We start from the raw sequence: 22,163 nt of genomic DNA on the forward strand, positions 1-22,163 counted from the left end.
GAAGTCAGTGTTTTTCTTGAGAGAGTAAATGTAATCAGACTTGACTTTCTGCTTTGGGCTCCACATTTCATTGATTAGCTTATTGGTTTGGTTGGTTTATGTTGTTTTGCCTTCTGGGGTGCCATTTTGGTTTTTCTTTCCTCTCCTCCTAGTTTCTTTGTGGTAATAAAGCTAAAAGGAGGTGGTCTTTCTGCCCAGCTTACTGTAGTTTGCTGCATAGTCTACTGAGGGTCTTGTCCTGTCAGTGAAGCAAGAGAGGTTTCTGGAAGGAAGGTTCCAGATGGAAAAGTATTTTAGGGTCTGAATATCCCTCTGAGGGACTTTGCCTTTATAGAAGGGAACTTTTGGAGAATCAACCCTAAACCACTTAGGTGACTACATCCTGCGGAGCAGGAGCATCTCTACACCAGAGAGGTGGTGGCTGCTGTAGCCTCCTTAACGTGGCTGTGGATGAGAGAGTGAATTGGTTTTGGTTTGTAGCAGCCCATGATGCCTTTCTAGTTTGAGATGCCCTCTCTAAATGTTTTTGCTTGTCTTGCAGGTCTGGTGTGAAACAAATTTGCGAAGGTGCATCAGTGACTTCCACCGATTCATTTGCGAGACGTGTAACAAGGCATTCCCCATGCTCTCGGCACTCAAACTGCACACGGAAACTCATGTGGTGGATCAGGGAAAAGACAAGCACAAGCCACAGTCCATGACCCAACCCGTCGAGAACCCAGACCAGAAAGCCTTCATGGCATCCTTGGGCCTACAATACACCAAAGACATCAAGCCTGTCAAACAGGAGGACAATATACAAGATGAGGTCCAAGAAGTACAGCTCAGAGCACTGAAGAGTAACCTACCTCAGGAACCCCGCAGCACCGGTCTGCTCAGCCTCTCTCCTCTGGATGCTGCCTCTATGGGAGGGTCGTTTTCAGTCCTTCCCCCTACAAAAGAAAACATAAAGCTCCTCTCGCTGCAGCCTTTCCAGAAGGGTTTTATCATCCAGCCTGACAGCAGTATTGTGGTAAAACCCATCTCCAATGAGTCTGCCATTGAGCTGGCGGACATTCAGCAGATCTTGAAGATGGCTTCTTCCGCTCCTCCTCAAATCAGTCTTCCTCCACTTTCTAAGGCACCTTCTGTCCCTGTGCAGTCCATTTTCAAGCATATGCCGCCGCTGAAGCCAAAGCCTTTGGTGACACCCCGAACAGTTGTTGCAACCTCTACACCTCCTCCTCTTATCAGTGCCCAGCAGGCCTCCCCTGGCTGCATCAGCCCAAGCCTCCCACCTCCCCCTCTGAGGCTGATCAAGAACTCGGTGGAGTCCTCCTCCAACTCTCACCTCTCCCAGCCAGGAGCCAAATCGAGTCCTTCCTCGCAGTTGCTCCTCCAACCCAAAGTAGAGCCTTTAACTCAGCACGAGATGAAGACACAGCTGGAACAGGACAGCATCATTGAAGCTCTCCTGCCTCTGAGCATGGAAGCCAAGATCAAGCAAGAGGTGACAGAAGGTGACCTCAAAGCCATCATCGCAGGGGCAGCGAACAAGAAAGCCCCGACCATGAGGAAAGTTTTGTACCCCTGCCGTTTTTGTGACCAGGTGTTTGCCTTCTCTGGTGTCCTGAGAGCTCACATCCGATCTCACTTGGGTATTTCGCCGTACCAGTGCAACATCTGTGACTACATTGCAGCTGACAAGGCAGCGCTGATCCGGCACCTGCGGACGCACAGCGGGGAGAGGCCTTACATCTGTAAAATCTGCCACTACCCATTCACAGTGAAAGCCAATTGCGAGAGGCACCTGCGGAAGAAGCACCTGAAAGTGACCAGGAAGGATATAGAGAAGAACATTGAATATGTCACCAGCAACGCTGCAGAGATGGTGGATGCCTTCTGCTCCCCAGACACTGTGTGCAAGCTGTGTGGTGAGGACCTGAAGCACTACCGGGCCCTCCGCATTCACATGAGGACGCACAGCGGCTGCCAGAAGAAGAAGCCGTTTGAGTGTAAGGAGTGTGGCACAGCCTTTTCGGCCAAGAGAAACTGCATTCACCATATCCTCAAGCAGCATCTGCACGTGCAAGAAAGGGAGATTGAGAACTACATTTTAGCGGTGGACTGCAGTGCCCAGGAAAGCCAGACAGACCCTACTTTATTGGAAGACAGCACTTACATGGACCGCAAGGCCATGACGCCTTTCCTGGAGCCACAGAATGGCTTCCTGCTTGGGACATCGCCTCATGTTCCCATCAAACTTGAACCTACGGGCAACTTCCCGATGGATTTTGACGAGCCGTTAGATTTCTCTCAGAAGAACAAAAACCTGAGTGCTGTGCAAGTGAAGCAGGAGAACCTGTTTGGCTCTTCTCCCCTGTCCTTCTACGACTGTTCCATGGAGCCCATTGACCTGTCCATCCCCAAAGTCCTGAAGAAGGATAAAGACGATGTCCCATGTGAAGTCAGAAATCAAGAGTTGGCTGCTTCTGGGAACAGTGAAAAAGCCTATAACTGTCTGCAGTGTCCTTTGGTTTTTGGTGCCAATGGGAACTCGGAGAAAGGCAGGGCTGTCGGACATCCCCAGCCACTGAAAGGTTCATTGCATTTGACTGTCCCAATCATTTCCCCGGCTCTCCTTGGCAGTACTGCCTTGCTGAGACCCTTGAGGCCTAAACCAGCGCCACCACCTCTCTTGCCAAAGCCTCCAGTAACTAAAGAGCTGCCACCATTGGCTTCCATCGCACAGATCATTTCATCTGTGTCTTCTGCTCCCGCTTTGCTGAAAACAGAGGCTGCAGACGCCAGTCCCAAGGCAGTGAGCAGCTCCACTGGGTGTGACAAATCAGGGAACGCCAAAGCTAAAGTGACAATCGTGACCGCCGTTCAGAGAGACTCCGGCCTGCCCAGTGACCCGACTCAGCCGTGTGATCCAGAGCAGCCTCCCGTTGCTGACACTGGGTTGACTAAGAAAAGAGGTAGAAAGAAAGGAACAAAAAATAAGCCTAAACTTAGCAGTGGTGTGGATCTGGAGTCCAGTGGGGAGTTCGCCAGCATAGAGAAGATGCTGGCTACCACAGACACTAATAAATTTAGCCCGTTTCTGCAGTCCACTGACAATTTCAAGGAAGAAAGTGGCAGAAATGGAACAGCTGAGGATGAGAAGGAAACTGCTGAAGATAAGCTGCTGAGAGGGAAGAGGAACACTTACTCAGACTGCCTGCAAAATGTCCCCTGTCCTTGCTGTCCTCGAGTCCTTCCATGGGCAAATTCCCCGCAGCAGCACATGCTTGCTCACACAGGTAAGAGCGCCTTGTGCTCACAGGGGATCACAGGCCCTGAGGATGCTCCTCAGGAAAGGGCCTCCCTGTGGGAGGTATCTTCCTTTCCTGTCCTCTCTCTGATGCCTCAGTGGCATTCTTCCTTATTTTACACATCCCTAGCCATTGCTGTTTCATAGTGGTGGGGTAGATTTTTCAGTAGTAGAATAATCTCTGTGCCTTTCAGTATCAAGGGGGCAAATTAAACTGGTAAAACACATTTGACCCAAGCGGCGTAACCGGGAGAAGACTCTGGTTTCAGGTGTTACTGTCTTATGTTGAAGGTGAACGCCTCTGTTGAATATTTCATTGGGCCTTCCACAGTTTGTTTGGTTGTTTCCAGTGGCTCTTTGTCTGCATCAGTAATGATAAAACGATCATTAAAAAGAAGAGCAAGTAAGTATAGAATTGTGGCAGGAAAATAAAATAACAGAGTGTTTAGCATTTTGTTCTTGTGGTGGCTTTTATTTGACAGATCAAAGAAGGAGGATGTGAGAAACATAATCCTGAGCATTAGGTAGTAGCTTGCCTCTAGGAAATGTTTCTTCTCAGTGCTAGATGACTAATGGTGGGCTTATGCCCTGAGGCGTGGAGATGTGTATGGAATCTTTAATATTGTACCACTATGTGAGTAACCTCAGACCTGGTGTAAACAAATTGAGACGTTGGGGAGGGAGATCTATTCTAGGTTTGGGGTTATTTTTCATTCTTTGCTGTAGAGGAAGTACAGCGTTGAATGCTGTGCTGAGTTGAAGTTCACTCCTTTTTCCACCCACACTGTAATAAAGTAATTAGTAGATTCTCATCCTGCTTGGAGAGAGAGAGAGGGGACAAAGCTCTACTTGCTGTTGCTCCCTTTTAAGTCAGTCAGTTGTTGATATTTTCTTCATTAGGCAATCTCAAGCCCTGGTGTAAAGAGTGGAAGTTATGGAGATTTGTAAGAAACTTCAGGGAATCAAGTACAGGCTCATAAGATAACTTCATGGGTTTTGATGCAGTTGACGTTGCATGAAGCCACTGAGTCATGTCTGTGCTAAAGAGGGAAACTTGAAGAGGTAAAAGAGGTTAGCTAAGAGGTTTAAAGGGAATCTGAGCTGTGGAGCAGTCCCTATTACAGTTTGCTTTGGGTGATGTGAGGACATAACTTGCAAGGTATCAGTGCAACAGGGAGGCTATTGTTTTCTAGCCTACAGAGACCAAATTATTTCATCTTATTAAGCATACAGTTTACTTTCAATGGTGAAGGAGAGCTCTTTATTTGTATCAATTGTATTCTAACACCCTGCTCTCCAAAAAAAATATGTGGTTACTGAAGAACTTGTTCATGAGACAGAGAACAATAGAGAGGCTTTTCCCAGGCTAAGGGGTTTGACCTGCTTATTGGTGGCAGGCTTCCAAGGTAGCAGCACTGGTGTAAACCCTTAATAAAGGCAGGAAAATGCACTCGCCATGAGTTGTACCGGTAAAACTTGTCTCCCCTACCACCAGCCAGCTTGGAAGGAGACACCATCCTTTCAGAAGGGCTGTGCTTCCCCTACAGGGAAGGAAAGCCACTGCGGCTGTAGCAGGGCTGGATCCTCAGCACGGCAACAAGACTTTTGGTGATGCTAGGAGAGTGGCAATAATCAGATTCAGGTTGGTGTGCTCTGGCAAGGGTCATACTGAACTCTTCTCTAGTCATCAGAGCAGTGTTGAGGGAGACTTGTTGCTGGAGGACCACCCCACAGCAAGTTTGACTGGCCTTGGGCCATCCCCTTTCAGGTGATAGTAGTAGCGCTCTGTTTCTAGGAGTCACAGCAGCTCCTCTGTGACAGCAGTGTAGATGAAGCTTACTGGAGGTGAGAGGGGAAGGTGAGCTAGGAAGGTAAAAAGCAGGCACTAGGATGCCTTAAGGTGGAGTGAGCCCTGTGTTTTTCTGGTAAGTGTCAGGTGCTGGTGGCATGGGAGGAGTTTGGCAGCTGCAAAATTGTTGGGTTTGTGTTGTGGGTGGGCAAGTCGGTTTTCTGATGGAGACACCTACAGTGTCCTAGTGCAACACACTGTTCCTGTCCCCACCTATTGCACAGGCAGCAGCTTGTTCAATAGCTCTTTTTTTTAAAAAAAAGGAATTAAGAAAAAGTTCTATTCACTAATCTTACTATAAAGAGAAAAGGGGAACTTTATTGTGCAGGCTTGATGGCTGCTCCCTGACCTGGGAAGAGAAGGGACCAAGAGGCTGATGTGAATGGGATGGATGAGAGTCCTGGTGACTTGCTTTCAAACTGCATGTGCTGGGTATCTGCTCCATTGGGAATCCCTGCTGGCAAGCAGCTCTGTGCTCCTTGTAGTAAACTGTGTAGTATACTGCTACAAAAAAAAAACCCCAAGGCGGTCATCTGAACTAAAAAGGGGCAACTACATCTTCTCCAGCCATCTGTAAGGATGTGGTTATTGGAGTAATTTGTGTTAAGTCATCTAAGGTAATAATTGGTGAGCACGGGTGAGGAAAAGGTGCATCATTTTGAGCATCTAATGTCTGTGTATTACCAGTTTGAAACTACTTCGTTTGTACAGACATGAAAAGATTTTTGCAAGAGTGTCTTTCATGCTCAGTGAAATTCCAACACAGAGGTCTCCTTGCATAGAATCATAGAATGGTCTGGGTTGGAAGGGACCCCAAGGATCATAGAGCTCCAACCCCCCTGCCACAGGCAGGGACACCAACCTCCAGGCCTGGATCTACACAAGGCTGCCCAGGGCCCCATCCAATCTGGCCTTGAACACCTCCAGGGACGGGGAATCCACTACCTCTCTGGGCAGCCTGTTCCAGCACCTCACCACTCTTTCTGCATGAGGTGTCAGGATCAGATTCACCTTCTGTGAAAGAGCAGGAGCGCACGCGCTGCCGGTAACCAACACCCCTCGCGCAACCAGGTCTCCCCCATGGAAGCTTTGGCCCTGCTTATTCTTGCCTCAACACTGCTGTGTGTTGTTTCCATTCAAAAGCTTTTCCCTGAAGAAGCACACACATCTTCCTCCACGGTTTTTATTTTAATGCAGAGCTCCCAAGTGGGGCACTGGGAGTTTGGCACAGCGTGGGTTTATACGGTGTTTGATACAGCACCCGCGTTCTGTTGGAACATGCTTCAACGCTCGCTTTTAATACTTTCTTTCTCTTGATGTCTACTGTTTAATTTTCTTTCCTGGGTTCAACTTGGTTTGCCTTCCTTCTTTCCTTTTCTCTCCTGCTCTTGACTCTTCCCATTCTCAGAGCAGCCAGTAAGATGTGCCCTGCAGATGGTGCAGTTAATTTTGCTCCTTTTCTGACATGTGCATCAGACAAGGTTCAATTTAAAGTTAAAATAATGGTCTTTTTTTTGCCATTAGTTTTTATAGATAACCTGTATCTCTTTGCAGAGAATAACTTGAGGATATTTTCATAGTGATACTGTCAGATCTTATTTAGCCCCAGATTATTTTTGGTAGAAAGTGAAATATAATAGCAGAGGAGATTTGGTTTGGTTTGGTTTGGTTTCATTTTGCTGTTACAACAGGAATGAACTGGACAAGAACAGTTCTATAAACAAAATAAAGTCATAAATAAATAGAATACAGTTACATGTAGCCCAGGAACCTGAATGTTTCCTGTTGATTGGAGGGCACAAGTCATTAAAAATTAAAAAAAGAACTGGAGGCGTTTTTATTCTTTGCTTTTATGACTCGAGTCAAAGTGAAATTTTGGACATATTTATTTTGCAACATTTGTCATTACCTTGATAATAATGTCTTTCAACTAGGACAACAGTGGCAGGAGATACCTTAATTAAGGAATGATCTTCTTGCATGCTGTTGCTATTTAGATATCCCTTTATATTGAAAAAGACTCCTTTCAAAAGGCTGGCTTCCTTGAAATGTCCAGACTATCTAGTCCTGCTGTGCTGCTAACAAAATTTTACAGTCAGTTCTGAGTCAGTGTGGAGGCACAGATGTGTTTGAATCCAGGCAATGGCCATTCTTACAGAAAAAGTTAATTAAAAAAATCAAAAAGTTAATAAAAAATTAAATCAAATTGCACTTAAACTGACTGTGTAAGATACCCTCCAGTGAGTAAGTATGTTTTATCCGAAGAGCAGCTGCCATTAAGGGGCAATAGAGGAAACAGAGAATACTGCTTTTCTGAATTATCCTTTTTGTGCCTTTAAAGTTGACACATTTTGAAGGCAGTCTGGTTTCCATTTGGGAATGGGACTGTAACTTGGGTTGTGAGAGTGGAGCTTGCTCAGGATGCATTGTTTGGGTTTTGAGACCACCAGTTAGGACATCTGTGTGAAAAGAAGAATGTCTTACCTGTTGTAAATATTGATCTGTGTGACAAATATTTGGTTTATATGAAAGTTTCAAAGTCTGAGAATATGAGAAAATTGTGACCTGAGATGCAGGTTGAGTTTCAAGTAATTAATCCCCAGCTAATCCTATCATTGCATGCTTGAAAAGAGATGTGGAAAGGAATTGGGCTATCAAGAAGCAGAAGGATTTCTGCTGAACTTTGAAGTTCTGTTTTGTATTTGCATTGTGAATGAAGCCAAATAAAAGTGCAGCAAGTGGTGGTATTTGTTACCGTAAGTGTATGGTTGCCTTAGTAGGCATCTAAAAAGAAAGAGTGACTTGAAAGCCTACAAACAGCAGTGCCTTGATGCTTCTAAAAAGTTGTGTTGACACTGGAAGAAAATTAAGAGTAAGAAAGAGTGCCTGAGATGTCTGTGAGGTGCAGGGAATCCCTCGTACAGCTGGAGATGTTAACTAGAACAGAACTAACTTGCAGAAGATTAAAGTGAGAAATGTACCTACAGTGTTGTATCAAAGAAGCTGCTGGCTGAGGAAGGTGGTGTGTGTGATCGGAGGTTTGGAGTGTGGAGTAGGTGGTGTGATACAAGCTGATCTCCTTTTGCAGGTAGCTGTCCTCACAATCTCCTTCTTCATCACGAAGATGTCTTGCAGGACTGCTGTCCTCAGTGCACTGTATCATCCTGGCTTTTCTTTGAACTCCTCCTGCGCTCAGTCCTTTCCCTTGTTCTAGTCATTTAAATGAATTACAGACAGTTCTCCTGTGGGGAAGGAATTGATTCTAATTCAGCATGTGGGGCTTGGTTCCACTGGAGTCAATGGAGAGATGCCCTGTGACTTTGATGGAAGTTGTGTCAAGTTCACACAGGTGATGGTCATCTCAGGAGAGAGCTCAAGCTCCCTTGAGGAGCTTGCAGTCAGGATGTTGTTAGTTGATAACCAAGCAGGACGGGAGGAAAAGGGAAAAAACCCAATTTTCTTATTATATGTTAGAATGACAGGCGGGTATTTTTCTCATGTCAGGCCAAGAAGGCCTTCCCTGTCAAAAATGAGGTGGTGTCTTTTAAGGATTTGCACAAATGCTGGAGTTACCAGCTGCCACCTGCCCCTGCCCCAGTCTAAGGGGGAGGATGGTGGATCTCAGGGTGGCACAGGCGGTCTTTCCCAGCTGCCAGGACAGCAAGCCCAAGTTGTGTTTGGTCAGACTGAACACCACAGACAAGCGAAGCGCGAGGACATGAGAAGAGCCCTGCCACCTTAGAGCAGTGGTACATGCAGGCAAGAGCTGATGGTAGCTGTAGGATGTGCTATTTGGGGTCAGTGTGTGGGCCTGGCCACTTCCTGCAGCCTGTTCTTCTTCATGTTCTATCAGCACCCACAACTACTGCACTGGGGTTGCGTGTTAGAGGGCACATCCCTGCCCTGCTCCCTCTACTACCTGCTTGTGGACCTGTGCTTTGCAAGTCTCTCCCAACTGCTTTCTGAAGCCACTGATGCTGACTGCCTCCAGCCTCATCTGGTGTCCAGCTCCAGAAATTCACTACCTGCTGTGTAAGGAACTATTTCTCAATCTGTTTTCAGCTGCTCCCCTGCTAGTTTGAGAGAGCCACCCTGAGTTCCACTATCGCAGGATTTCGGGAATTGTAGTTCTGCATGTGCCCTCTCAGCTGCCTTCACGACTTGTGAACCTCAATCATAACACCTCCTTCACTCTTTCAGCCTGAGCCTTTCTGGTGGCTTGGATCAGGTTTGCTGTGTGCCACTTGCAACATGAGTATCTCCTTCCTGTGCCATGGAGACCAGAAGTGCACCCACCACCTGAAAGAAGGGCACACCTGGGCTTTATGCCGCAGTGAAGGGACGCCCTCGGTCTTGCTCTCAAGGTCCTTGCTCATGGTACCCAGTGTTTCTTGCTTTAGTTTGGCCACTGTTGCAGGCCAAGCCAGTGATCCTGGAGAGCTCTCATCAGTGGCTCTGAGACCTCCTGCCTCAATGTACCTGCCAGTACCCCATTCAGCATGACGTGGGCATGTTTGAGATTATTTGTCCAGCAGTGTTCTACTTTATATTCCTTTGCATTGAAGCTTGCCTGCCAGCATACTGCTCCCTCTGTTTGGGAGTCTAGCAGTGAAGGAGATTGATTGGTGCTTATTTGGAAAGGACAAGCTGACACGGAACCGAGGGTGAGTGCAGTCACCTGATGATTTTTCTGTGCTGACCAAATGGGATGGGTGCAAGAAGGAAGCTCAGCAGGTGGTGGTATGTGTGCAAACACTTTTCAGGCAAGGGACAAGGGAGCTGTTGCTGTGAGGCATTCACACCTCCAGGAGAGACAGGGTCACTTTATGTCACTTTGAGTCAGTTTCACAGGACAATTGGTGAAGTAACAAGCCTAAAAGCAGCAAGAAGCTGGCTCTGTGCATCAGGGTAGTTAAAATCACAAATCAGTTGTTACCGTCATCCTTAGGGTAGCTACAGATCAGATCGCACAGAAGCCTGCACAGGGTTTTCCTCTTGCATTTCCAAACTCCAGTTTGTCTGGGAAAGTCTGCTGCCTTCCCAGGCTCTGCATCCTTTCTTTCAGTGTGGCACGTTGCCTTGCAGTGATTCAGATGTAGTAATACAGGTCTCAGTACTAGTCTGGCATTAAAATCTGCCATGCTGGAGACATGTTTTGACGTGATTCGAGCTTGCCTATCATGACGAGCCCGAGTTGCCTTGTTACCATGCTAACAGCCCGTAACTCCACAGGGCTGCAGCGTGGTCTCTGGAGTGTCACGTGGGCTCATCCTGGCTGAGCAGGCAACAGATGGGTACGGCGTGAGAGAGGAAGGCTCATGTTATAACACGATCCCCGCGCAGAGCAGACGTCTGCGGAGCGGGCTCTGGGAGCGCTCCCCACCGGTGGCTTTCGCAGCAGAACAAAACTGAAATGTCCTACTTGGGTCTACTGAAAACTGTCTCTGTAGTCAGGGTGATCCTAACGCAGCTCTGCTGCTGGCTGGGTGAAGAGGCTTTTTTTTCTAGAGCCACTCAGACCAGCGCTGGTGCAGCATGTAGGATGGGTAGGGCTTTGGTGGAAGGTAGATGTTGTTCTTAGCACTGGTGCAGCTGGCTCTGGGCTGGTCAGAGTGGTTCGACCTGCCCCCGGCAGACAGAGCCTTGGGCCACGGTTGGATAACACAAAGTACTTCTTGGCTGTACTGGCTCAGCCTGTTCCCAACTGTTCATCCCCACAGCTGCAGCTCACCCAGCTGCCTGAAAAAATGAAAAGGGCAAGGGGAGGGACCAGCTGTTATGAGACGGCCCTAAAAGAGCACATATATGCAGCTGAGATGTGGGAGCTGGCAGCATCCATCCCCTGGGAAGCACTGGGGATAGATGCTCTTGAAATTGGCTTTGCTGTCAAATGCTTTGTGCCTTCAGAGGACAGTTTTAGTCAGCAAAGCCGGAGCCCAGGTTCTGTACTGTTACAGTTACCACATACACTGTATATCACGGCGTAGTCTCTATAACTGGCTTCACCAAATGGTGTTGAATCATGGTCCAAAATCATTCAACAGTTCTGGACTTGCAGGCTTCCTCCATTGTCCAAGGCAGAAATAAATTAGCAATTTGAAGCTCTGGCTCACCTTAAAACGGGGTCATTTCTCTTTCTGTGCAGGTTTTAAAAGGTGTGTGAGTAGGGTGCTTGGGGCTCCCTTGCAGAGCCCATGGGAGGGCTGTGCTTCGACGTGAGTAATCGTCCACGTTTCACTGTACGCTGAATGGCAAGGGCCTGAAGGGAGATGTGTGGATGGCGTTTGGTCAGCCCTAAATGAAGCTAAGCTTTAAGATGAGGTTTAAGACAGGAAGTGGAATTTAACAGAGTATCACTGGGAACAAGTTCTAGAAGGTTTCTTTTGGTCTTGTTTTAAACCAAAACTAAAACCCCAGGATGGAGGTTTTGAACAGGATTCAGAGATGAGGCAGCTAAGTGATGGGGGCTTGTGCATGTCCTTGCGGCATGGAGAGGAAGGAAATGGTCTGACTAAAAGCACCTGAAGCAAACTGAGGACATCTGTACCTGCAGAGAGTTCAGTGAAACTGTGGAGCAACTTAATGAATCGCCCACTTGGATCACCTTAAAGCAGCCCTGCCTTTGTCTCCCTAGGGCTTTCTGAATGCTCCCTTCTTGAAGAGATGTGGGATGGGAATGGGGTAAGGGATTATCTCTTACATAATACAGAAAAAAGTCTTTGTTAGGGAAAGGTCCCTTTCTTAAAGAGGCTTGTCCCTAATGTGAGAGGGTCGAAACACAATTGCTCTGTGCTAACTAGGCAAATATTTACAAAGTAGGTATACTACTTTGTGTGATTTTTTTTTTATTAGTGTTTAGCAGAATTCATCTTTGCTCTAGATATCTGCCACTCTGCGATCCTTCCAGAACCATGTGAACCCTGGGTATAGCAAGGGACTTTTTGTTTTTCCAAGCTGCTGTAGCTCTCTGTACCTCTGAACTACATTTGTGGGTACTTCCTAGAGGACAAAGGGCTTGAAACTGCTTTTTCAGTGTCAGGCAAAGTTTAACAGCCTGTTTCAGAGCCACCGCTCAGGGTGAAGCAAGAGTTGGGGTTGCCATTGGGATGGGTGGCAAACACAAGAGCCATGAGGTTGCCCTAAGTGCTAGAACTGTTGTTAGGAAGTTAGTGAGAAGATGGTGTATAACTTGCTGATCATATTGCCGGCTCTACCTGTAACCACCTTTAGGTTGAATGCTTAAGCTGAAAGCCTGGGCTATTTCTTCCTCACCTTCAATGCTCATTTCCACTTGGTAGGTGCAGTCAGAGCCAGTCCTGAACACCTTTGTGTTGGTGACCTCAGCTTCTCTCTTGAAGGTACTGGGAGGTCGTACCTTGTGTCCAAGGCAAAAAGGGTTGGGTTTTTTTCCTAGAATTGGTTTTCTCTTTTCCCCCTGATACATTCAGTTTCATTTACTGTAAATAGTCCTCTTCTATCTCCAATGTTTTCATTTCAGAAGGCATGCAGATAGGAAAACTCCTTCAAGTGTGGGCTAATTAAATATTTAACTTGTATATGTGCGTGTTGTGTATGAAGGTGGGTTGATTTTTGCATTTAGTGTGTTTACAGTAATAATGGACAAAGATAACCCCCAAAATTCTACGGGTTGGAAAGATGTTCTTCAGTTGGTGGGTGGAAGTAAGAAGCAGCATTGTGCGAGTGGATCCAGAAAACCCCCCAAATTTACTAGACTGCTACCATCTAGTGGTGGCTGCCTCGGTTGTAAAGCTAGCTGGGGTTATTTCAGTTAACGTAGAGGGGGAATAGTAAATCGTCTGACTGATGATGCCAACTGCTTGTACAACATCCACTTCCAGTACGCTCTCTGCTCCAGTTTTGAGCATTATTTCTGTGATGGTGTTCTAACACTTCTCTTGGAATGTCAGGGATGTTTGGCAATAAGCACTTGCTTTAAAGTCACAAAATAGTTTCCCTTGCAACACCTTGTTTTATCTAACAACACCTTAGCATCTCAAGCTCTGCTCTCTATTCCACCTTAGTTCCTGAAAAAAAGAAGACCACAGGAAAACAGAATCAAAAGAGCAAGCTCCCCACCTTGATCTGTATCTGCTCTTTCATCACAGACTTTCCACATTCAGTGTCTCTTTTGGTAATTTGGTTTGTGTATACAGGAAAGCAGTTTACTCCTCTCTTTCTTTCTTGCCACATATGGAAGATTAAGCAGACTCTTCTGACTGGGCTGACTGAAAACTGCAACTGGAATTGTAAATAGACTTCAGCAGAGCAGTTTTCTTTCCACAGTTTGAAGGGAAAATTATTTTGGCTACAACTATATAGTGGTTTCTTTCATGCAAGCGGAAAAGTTTTTGGATTCTCCGCTTGAGTCCTTGAGGTTTTGCTTATGAATATATCTCCTGAGAAGTTCATTTTTTCCCAGGAGCTGACGAGGCAGGAGCTGACCTACCAGTAGTTGCTTCGTGTTGCCTTCCTTCGTTTGTCCTTACCTCCCTGCTCATTTCCATCCTTACCCAGACCTTGTCCGAGTTCTTTGGTGCCAGAATTGATACCATGAAATAGTGTCACCTTCTTGACCGCGCTTTGGAGGAATGACACAAACTCAGGTTGTCCATGTCTGCTCCCTGGGGTGGGTGGGATCCTGGACAAGCAGACCTCTCCACTCCTGTCCTCTCGATTCACTGAGTGTAAATATCTGTGGGATAACAAACAGACCGAAAAACATTTTACAACCTTAGTCAGTGAAAGATGGGAAAGGGTTAAAAGAAAAGGCAGGCCTTTTCCTGCCTACCTTGTCTTCCTGGACGGGAGCGGCTGCTCTGCACTGTAAATCAGCAAAATTCTGGAAGTGGCAATTGCCCATCTGAGAGGAGCCCAGCCTCGCTGGAGGGATATGTACCCAGATCTGAATGCTCAGTCAAAATCCTCCCCCTGTGTAAGATACAAGCCTGCTGGAGTTGTATGGCCAGGAGGGTTTTCTGTTGCTGCAGATAGGCATGTATGCAGGGAATATCCAGTAGCTAGGCCAAGCCCAAGTGCTGCCAGAGCAGACGGAGCAGGTCCCAGTGCAGGACTTCCCTTGCAGCCGTCCCGTGCACTGCAAGGGACACCCCGCATGGGATCCCACGTGGCCGACCTCACAACTGTCGTATTTCCCACACACCCTCATGGCTTCCCTGCTGCTCTTCAGGTTCGGCTGTGGTGGAGCCGGGCTGACTCTCACCCATCCCCACACAGCTGGGGTTTGTACAAAGCAGCTCGCTTTTTCACCAGCTGCAAAACCAAACACAGGGGCTGGGGGTAACCACAGAGCAGCTCGACTGGTTGGGAGATGCTGCTTTACGGTCTGCATGGACATTGGCAAAGGAAACAGCAGGTCTGGTTGGTGCAGGTAAGACAGAAGAGTGCTCACCCAGGCGTGTATGCATGTCAGCATGCTCCTGGCTATGTCCCTACCAGAGCTGTGAATGGGCTCATTCAGGGGTGGAGGGCCAGCCTCAGAAGAGAAGGCTTCTCTACATCTGTGCTCCCAGGGTCTGGTGTGGTTTTTGCCCTTTCCTGAAGGCACCTTGTTTAAACTTCCCATTTTTTTCTCAGTGCTGGTGGCCTCTGTTCGCCTGTGCTCGTAAGGCCACGTCACTCAGCGTGGTGCGACCCACCTAATCCCTCTGAGTGCCTGTCTGGTGTGCACAGGAAACTTCCCTTGCAGGCCAGCCACGCAAGAACAGAGCAACAGCTGGGAAGGGGCCCAGGGCACTCAGGAGAGGAAGAAAGGAAATAAGAGCTCAGGGACGATTCATCTTTTAAGACAAATAATGTATTTTTTTGAAATACTGGAAGCAGAAGAAGAAAAAGTTAGGGGAACTGAGGGGAAAACTGGGAAATCATACATGATATGTGACATCTTGAACATTGGGACTTTTGCATTTAAGAGTTTTTAGACTTTGTGGTTCTGGCTTGCTCTTACATGAGTGGTACCAGGGTATGTTCCCCTCGTTCACTTTACCGCTGATCTTTCCCATTGAAAAAACAACTTACTGTGCATCAGCTGCCTTCTGTTTGGTCAGCAGAGTTACAAAACGTCTGCCTCAGTGGCATAAAAGAGGAGTTCCCTCCATCTTGGTCTCCTCTTGCTCTTCACTCCTGTCTGTTCTAACAGAGCTCACACAGTTTCCTGCCCCACTCCCTAATGACCCCCCTTCCTGCCGTGCGTGCAACTCTTTTCCTCTGCCTGATGCGTCCCTGCTCTCAGGCCAAGGTGAGCAGCTGCCAGTGAGAGCCATGTGTGCTTGTCCTACCCCCAAACGCAGCGTGTGGAGGAAGGTGGCAGGCAGGAACCCAGAGCTGTGCCTCGTTTTTAAACATCTCCCTTGCATAGCTAAGGGCCTGGGTTTGGCTTCTGAGCTCACTCCCTTGCCTCATCCAGCAGCTGCGAGGCCTGGCTACCTGTGTGTAACCAGCAGCACAGTGTGTGGGCCTGGCTTCTCTGATGGGCCTGGCTCCCCTTTCTCTGAGTAACGGAGCAGTGCTTCCCCAGAGTTACTATGCATCGACATTTCAGCTGGACTTAGTCTTTTTGTTTCTGCTTGCTTTCTTTTTTTTCTTTTTTCCCCCTTTCTTCCCCTAATATAGCCAAGAGGTAAGCAGTGAGTCAAATCACAGAATGCAAATGCAGATTCTTAGGGCTCTGGTAGGTGAGCTTTGTTTTCTGATGCCCACATCCTCAAATTCCCCAGCATTATGCACAGATTATGGCTGGGTGTCTGTTTTAATGGGCAGATAATTAGATGAGCAGTGAACTTTGTGGAGAGCTTTTGTGTAATCTACTGTCTATGTAACTGGATCTGTTTTGATTAAAAAGTGAGATTATTTTTTTCACAGGTCACTTCACTCCTTTTCACCCCCCCAAGAAAAAGCCTATGGAGGATTATGTTCTGTTAAGTGATGGTTTGTGATTGCTAGAAATGCTGCTAAGCTTTGGTATTTGTTACTGGCCGTTCATTATAACTTGTGCAAGGAGATGGGGTCAGTGCAAGCTACTCTGCATTTGAACTATGAGGTGTCTGAGAGCTATCGTCTTATTTTCTGCCATTGCTCCTTGCTAATTGAAAAAAAGCCTGTAGCAGGAAATCTAGGCAGTTCAGAGGCAAGCCCATGTTGTACTACGTCAAATGGAGAACTTGGAAACTCTTCCAGTAGAGCAGTTTAAAATCCCTGTAGTCACTTGGCAGCTGTTGGGCTTGCAGATGAATGCTGAAATGTGCTCCTTTGGCTGTGTGCTCTCAAGAAGAAGGGGGTGGGGGAGAGGACTTAAAGCAAGACAAGCTTCAGAACTTTCAGAACGCAGAACTTGCTACCTTTGTGTCCTTAAACAGCTGCTAGAAGGTGGCTCTGGGGGTGCAGTTACATATTGGGCATCATGGTCAGCTTTGGCCTCCAGGCACAGCGCAGCTTATTTCACGTGGCCGCTGTTTGTGCAGAGCTGGGAAGGGGGTGCAGCGCCATCCAGCCCTTTGTTCTCCCTCAGCACCTTACTGGTTTGATTGTTTTCCGACAGCATTTTACACCTTCAGCAATGTTAAAGCTACAGACTGATGAGGAAGCCGAGGAGGTTGTTACGTGCCCTGGGGGGGGGCTTTGCCTTTGTGTTGGGGGAACCGTGAAACAACATCAGGCGTTGCCTGTTACTGCATCTTGGCTTTTATGTTTTGGTTCCAGGTGGTATCAGTGTAACAAGGAGTGTGTGTCGAAGGCCCATACGTGGGCAGACTTTTACATCTTTTGCTTATATGATGTACAGACAGCTTTTTTTAGCTGACCTCTGTGTTACTGTCTGCACTGAACTTTTAACATTTAACTGTACCAGTCAGTTGTGTGAGGCCTTTACATTCCCTTTGAAATATGTTTCCCACTACTTCTAGTTTAGAAGTTAGTTTGATTAATGTGTGGTTGTGTCTGACTTCTAATCTATATCCAAATTTTGTACATTAAATAATCTAAATAATGCACCCATGTGTCTCTTGTCCGGTGTATTTGATCTCAGCTCTTCTTTGATGTCTCAGCATTTTTCCTTCTCTGGTAAAAGTGATTATATTAAAAGAGACTTGAGGACACTGCCAAGCAAGCGAGTGTATTTTGGAAAGTAATGCGTTTTGTTACGGATTTGTAATCCTGTTGTTAATCAGGCTCCGTGGTGTCTTGATCCCCTTTCAGTTCCGGCGGTGGCCTGGGTCACAGGCGAGAGGAGCACACGTTGGGGCGCTTGACCAGGAGCGGTGCTCCTGGGTGCACGTGCAGCCTGACCAACTGGCAGCGGTGGGTGAGCAGGGGGCATCCCACTGACAGCTTCTCTGTGTTTGCTTGCAGACAGCCAGTCCGATGCCGAGACGCTCGCGACAGGAAACGAAGTCTTGGACCTGACCTCCTGCGAGAAGGAACAGCCAGAGGAAATAACAGAGCTACCAGAGGGCGAGCGCGGCCCCAAGGAGGAGCAAAAGGCTGAGGTCCCCCCGGCAGGAGAGGATGCCGAAGAAAAAGCGGATGGATATGAAGAGGGCCCTGAGGAAGATTCTGTAAGTAACAAAAGTCTTGACCTCAATTTTGCCAGCAAATTAATGGACTTCAAGCTGGCAGAGAGTGACCAGAGTGCAGGCAGCAGTTCTCAGACTGAAAGGAAACATGCCTGTGACATTTGTGGCAAAACCTTCAAGTTTGCTGGCACTCTTAGCCGTCACAAAAAGGCCCACATGCGTGAGGACAGAAAGGATGAAAGGAGCAGTGAGGATGAAAGCAAAAGCATTCAGGATGATGCAGGAGCTCCCTCGATGCAGGACTCTGGTCTTGAGCAGGAAGAGTCTCCGATGGACTTGAAGGTAGTGGAGTCTCCTGTGGACTGTGAGGCAACAGGAAAGGAGAATGAAGAGAGCGAAAGCATCTCTGAGGGGGAAGGCACAGAGAGAAAGTCCACTGAGAAGAGCAGTGATGACAAAAAACCAAAGACTGATGGGGCTAAGCTTACTGCAAAAGCAGACAAAAGAAAGAAAGTCTGTACTGTGTGCAACAAGCGTTTCTGGTCTCTGCAAGATCTGACGCGACATATGCGGTCTCATACAGGTAAGAGGAGACTGGAGGGCAGAGCAGATTACAAGCAGGTCTGCCACCAGACTGAGGCATCTGCCTCTGTAGGTGCACTCGAGGTTGGAGACACTGTTTTTAGTCCTGCGGGTATCTGCAGGGTGTCTTCTCTGCCCCAATCCCCCACGCTGCCTAGAAAGCCTGTTGAGGGGAGCGGGAATCATCAGCACTGCCTTATCTCCAATTCCCAAACTGTTTTTCCCCATGCTTGCTTGCAGAGTTTAGAGGTGAGGGCGAGTATGGAGATCCCTGGGTAGTTGTTCCGTCCAGCTTCTGGCTCCTTTCTTGTCATGTGCAAGTGGTTCTGCCTCTTCCCAGTGTTTTGACGAGCAGTGGAGAAATCTGGCAGTATATGATAAGACTTCATCTCTGAGCAAAAGTTTAGAGAGCGAGAGTCTGGTTTTGTGTGATTATCTGAGCCTGGTGCTGGTAACATCCTGGTGATCTGCATGACGTGTTGGCTGAGTGATGAAAGGCCGAGCTACCGCAGGCACCCTGCTCTTTACTCAGACTGGGGCAGGGACGGTGGAACACCTGTCGTGAAACCCTCGTCCAGGGACTTGACTCGGCCCTTAAAACACGTGGGGTTGCTTGATGGGCAGCAGTGCCTTGCAAGTGAGGTGAAGCCATGAGCCAGCTTGAAGGTGAATTAATCATTCATCCTCATTAATGCATCCTTATTAATGATGCATTTTACTTGTCAGCGACCTGTTCTGATGTGGGAAGACTGGTGCAGTTTGACATTCCGTATCTTTTGAAGATGCTCTCTGCTGAAGACAAGATGCTGGCGATTACAAAATATTTGTGTTGTAGGTGATGGTGACATTTAGTCAACTACAACAAAAGCTGGTGCCTTAACCAGACATTTTACCCTTCTGAATCACAAATACTGACTTCTCGAGTGCAGAATTGACCCGTTTTCTTCTGGCATTGAGCCACAAGTGAAAGAGGGGATGGGTTGGGAAGATTCTAGCGTCTAAAGTACTGAGCTTTGCCCCCAGATGGCACACTGGTGTGTGCCCGTGGAGACTCCTGTGTGGTGTGTTTAAATGTTTTCATTGCATGTTGAGATATATGGACCTCATCAGTATGGCTTTTGTTCGGTTGTTTCCTTTTATTTGACACTGAAGAATGTTTTAATGTAGAATAGGTGTTGGGTAGGAACCTGGGACAGTGCTTTCTTCAGAGGTAATAAATGTAAATACCACCTATCTCAACCGATAGATCAACACATTGTCACCCGAGGGTTTGGCCTCAGTACTGCATGTTCACTGGCCTCGTCCTTCCCACTTGTTCAGACACACTGGCAGCCTGCTGTCAGGTTGTAAGGTTGCTTATGCTTTGGTTTCAACGTGTGGTCTTTTTTAACCATAACTGTGTGGTTTTGGAATTTCTTTACTCAGAAGAGGAACGTTTGGGACACGCTGAAGTGCTTAAGAAACCTCTGCCCACCTACCAATGGCAGTCAAGCTGGAAGTGTTTCCTTCTCCCAGTGCAGGCTGCGGGGTGCACTGCCTGCCCAAGCACAGGGCAAGCCCCAACACTGCACTGGATGGGCAAAGACTAGCCAAACATGCTCCTGGTGCCGGGCTGGAGCCGTGCCCTTCCCTTGGTAGCAGATGGTGCTCTTGGAGCAGGGCACCAGTGAGAAACGTCTCCGAGAAGCGTCATGCTTCCCAGGGACAGCAGGACCTACCTGCACAGTTCAGCCAGCCACCTCAAGTTTGTAATTGTTTTTCTTTTAATGATCCCAGGCATTGTAGCACGTGAGAAGTGAGCTGCAAGTGCCTTGCTCTCTGTGTTCATTGGCAGAAGATAGTCTTGATGGAATCACAGCACTGAATAATCTTTAATAGGTGCCATCGGAAACGGGAAATGAAGTGGCCAGGGTGGGCCCTTTGGTTCTTCAGGGCCAGCAGCGCCTCAAGGCGCTGTGATTGGTTGTGACTTTGGGGGAATTATGTTTGTGGGGCTGTGGTTGCTTTGTTTTGTGATGAGCTCCTGCTCAGGAAAGTATTCGAGCATTTGAAGTGCAAAAAGCCTCTCTGAGATCAGAGCAGACTACCTGTTGGTTACATCAGAGGGTGCCCGCAGCTGCTCTGCAGCTTGACATTGCATAAGAGGAGAAATTCTGTCCTCCGAGTAGCATTTCTGAAATGGGTGTGGAGAGGTTTCTCAGGGGCTTTCACATGTCACTCCTGTCCTAAAGCACCAGTGTGCTGAGGAACACCAGCAGCTCTGTAAATCACATCCTGAGGCAGGCATTTTCCACTCAGTCAGTAAATTTTGGTCACCTCTGAGACACCCTACCCACGTCCCATGAATGTCCTTCCTTACCAGTCTAGGTCCTTTAGCTGCTGGATTTCCATTTTGAAACGTGGTCATACTGTCTTCTGCTTCACAGACAGAGGAGGGGTGGTTGTAGCAAGTAACATTCCTGCCAGCTTCTCATCAGCTTCGGCGTGCTTCTCGTGCTTGCCCGTCCGTCTGCATCTAAGAGAGCGGGCAGTGTCTTCTCATGTGCTTTCCGGTTCAGTGGACCACATGTACCTGGGCTGTGTCTTCATCCTTCTGTCTCAGATCTTGTCTCTCCACATGTACCAGGGGGCTGGCCTGTAGCAGGGAGCCCACTTGGTGGGCTGATTGCACAAAGGCTTTATGAGAGCCAGAGGATGACTGCAGACTTGTCCCAGAAAAGCTGATGAATAAATCAGAAGAGGTGCTAGTGGTCTTCCTCCCTCCTCAGGTCAGAGCCATACCGAGCTTGTAGAAATCTCAAGGCAATGGTAGCTTTTCATTTGTGCCCCAGGGTATTTACCTGCTTGTGTACTGTCAGCTGGTTTGCTAGGAGAGGAGGAGGAAATCTGCATAAAGGGGACTTCATGTACAGACTTTGCAGAGCACAGAGCTGGACAGGCGAGCGCGGTGCGTTTGTGACCCCCACGGCTGACCTGGTGTTCTAATTCCCTTCCAGGTGAGAGACCGTACAAGTGTCAAACCTGCGAACGGACCTTCACTCTGAAGCACAGCCTGGTGCGGCACCAGCGCATACACCAGAAGGTCAAAGGTGCTCGGAACCATGGGAAGGAGAGCGACAAGGAGGAGACCCAGTCGCGGTGCGGCGAAGACAGCGAAAACGAGTCTAGCCACAGCGGCACCAACCCCATCTCAGAAAACGAATGCGACTCCGTGGGGGGCATCGGTAGCCACGCGTCCCTCGCGGGAAGCGGGAAAGAGTCCCTGGCCGGCACGGGCAAGGACTCCCCCGGCGGAGAGGAGAGGCCGAGCGGGCGAGGACTTGGCACCTGCCTCGCCGAGCCCACCAAGGGTGCACAGAAACAGACGGCGAAAGACCAGGAACCTCGGGGTGGCTCCGAGCACGAGAGGCCCTCAGGTTTCATTCAAGACTTGCTGGAGATGCACAACAAAAAGTCTCCCATGAATCACATCCTCGCCCCTGCAGACAGCGCGCCTCAGCTCTTGGGGGTCGAATGACTTGCTAGGAGGTCGGACCCGTCCCAGCACTCAAACTGAAGCCAGCAGAGCAAGGTTTTTCCGGGAGTCTTTGGTTTTGGAAGAGTGAACCTACAGCTGTGGGGAGAAGTATGGCAGGCTGGACGCGGTGCCATATGCCTTTCAGTATAATAATGCAAGAGACTACAGTATATACTGATTTGAGTGCCTTACTACTTTATTAGATCTTTTGTTATCATAGATTTTTTTTTTTTTCAAAAATGATTTTGGTTTTTTTTAATATTTTAATGAATTATTTGGAGAGGACCTTTTTTTTTTTTTTCCATTTAAGCATTAATGTTACCTTTTGTATTGGTGTGCGTGAGCTTGTTCTTGTATATCTGTGATAGTCGC

The 22,163-nt window shown here is 47.9% G+C and overlaps 1 protein-coding gene across 1 annotated transcript in view; it reads left to right on the forward strand.

The window, feature by feature from the left end:
• The window catches only part of RREB1 (ras responsive element binding protein 1), a gene marked incomplete at its 5' end in the record, with an annotated part of 121,531 nt that extends 99,484 nt beyond the window's left edge, over positions 1 to 22,047 (forward strand). The window contains 3 exons of the mRNA XM_084279841.1: positions 542 to 3,284; positions 17,529 to 18,275; positions 21,271 to 22,047. Coding sequence (XP_084135967.1) covers positions 542 to 3,284; positions 17,529 to 18,275; positions 21,271 to 21,791 — 4,011 coding nt within the window. The 3' untranslated portion in view covers positions 21,792 to 22,047. The remainder of the gene's footprint in view (positions 1 to 541; positions 3,285 to 17,528; positions 18,276 to 21,270) is intronic.
• Between the last annotated feature and the right edge of the window lie 116 nt (positions 22,048 to 22,163).

The sequence above is a fragment of the Gallinula chloropus genome (assembly GCF_964237585.1).
Source record: "Gallinula chloropus genome assembly, chromosome: 2".
NCBI lineage: Eukaryota > Metazoa > Chordata > Aves > Gruiformes > Rallidae > Gallinula > Gallinula chloropus.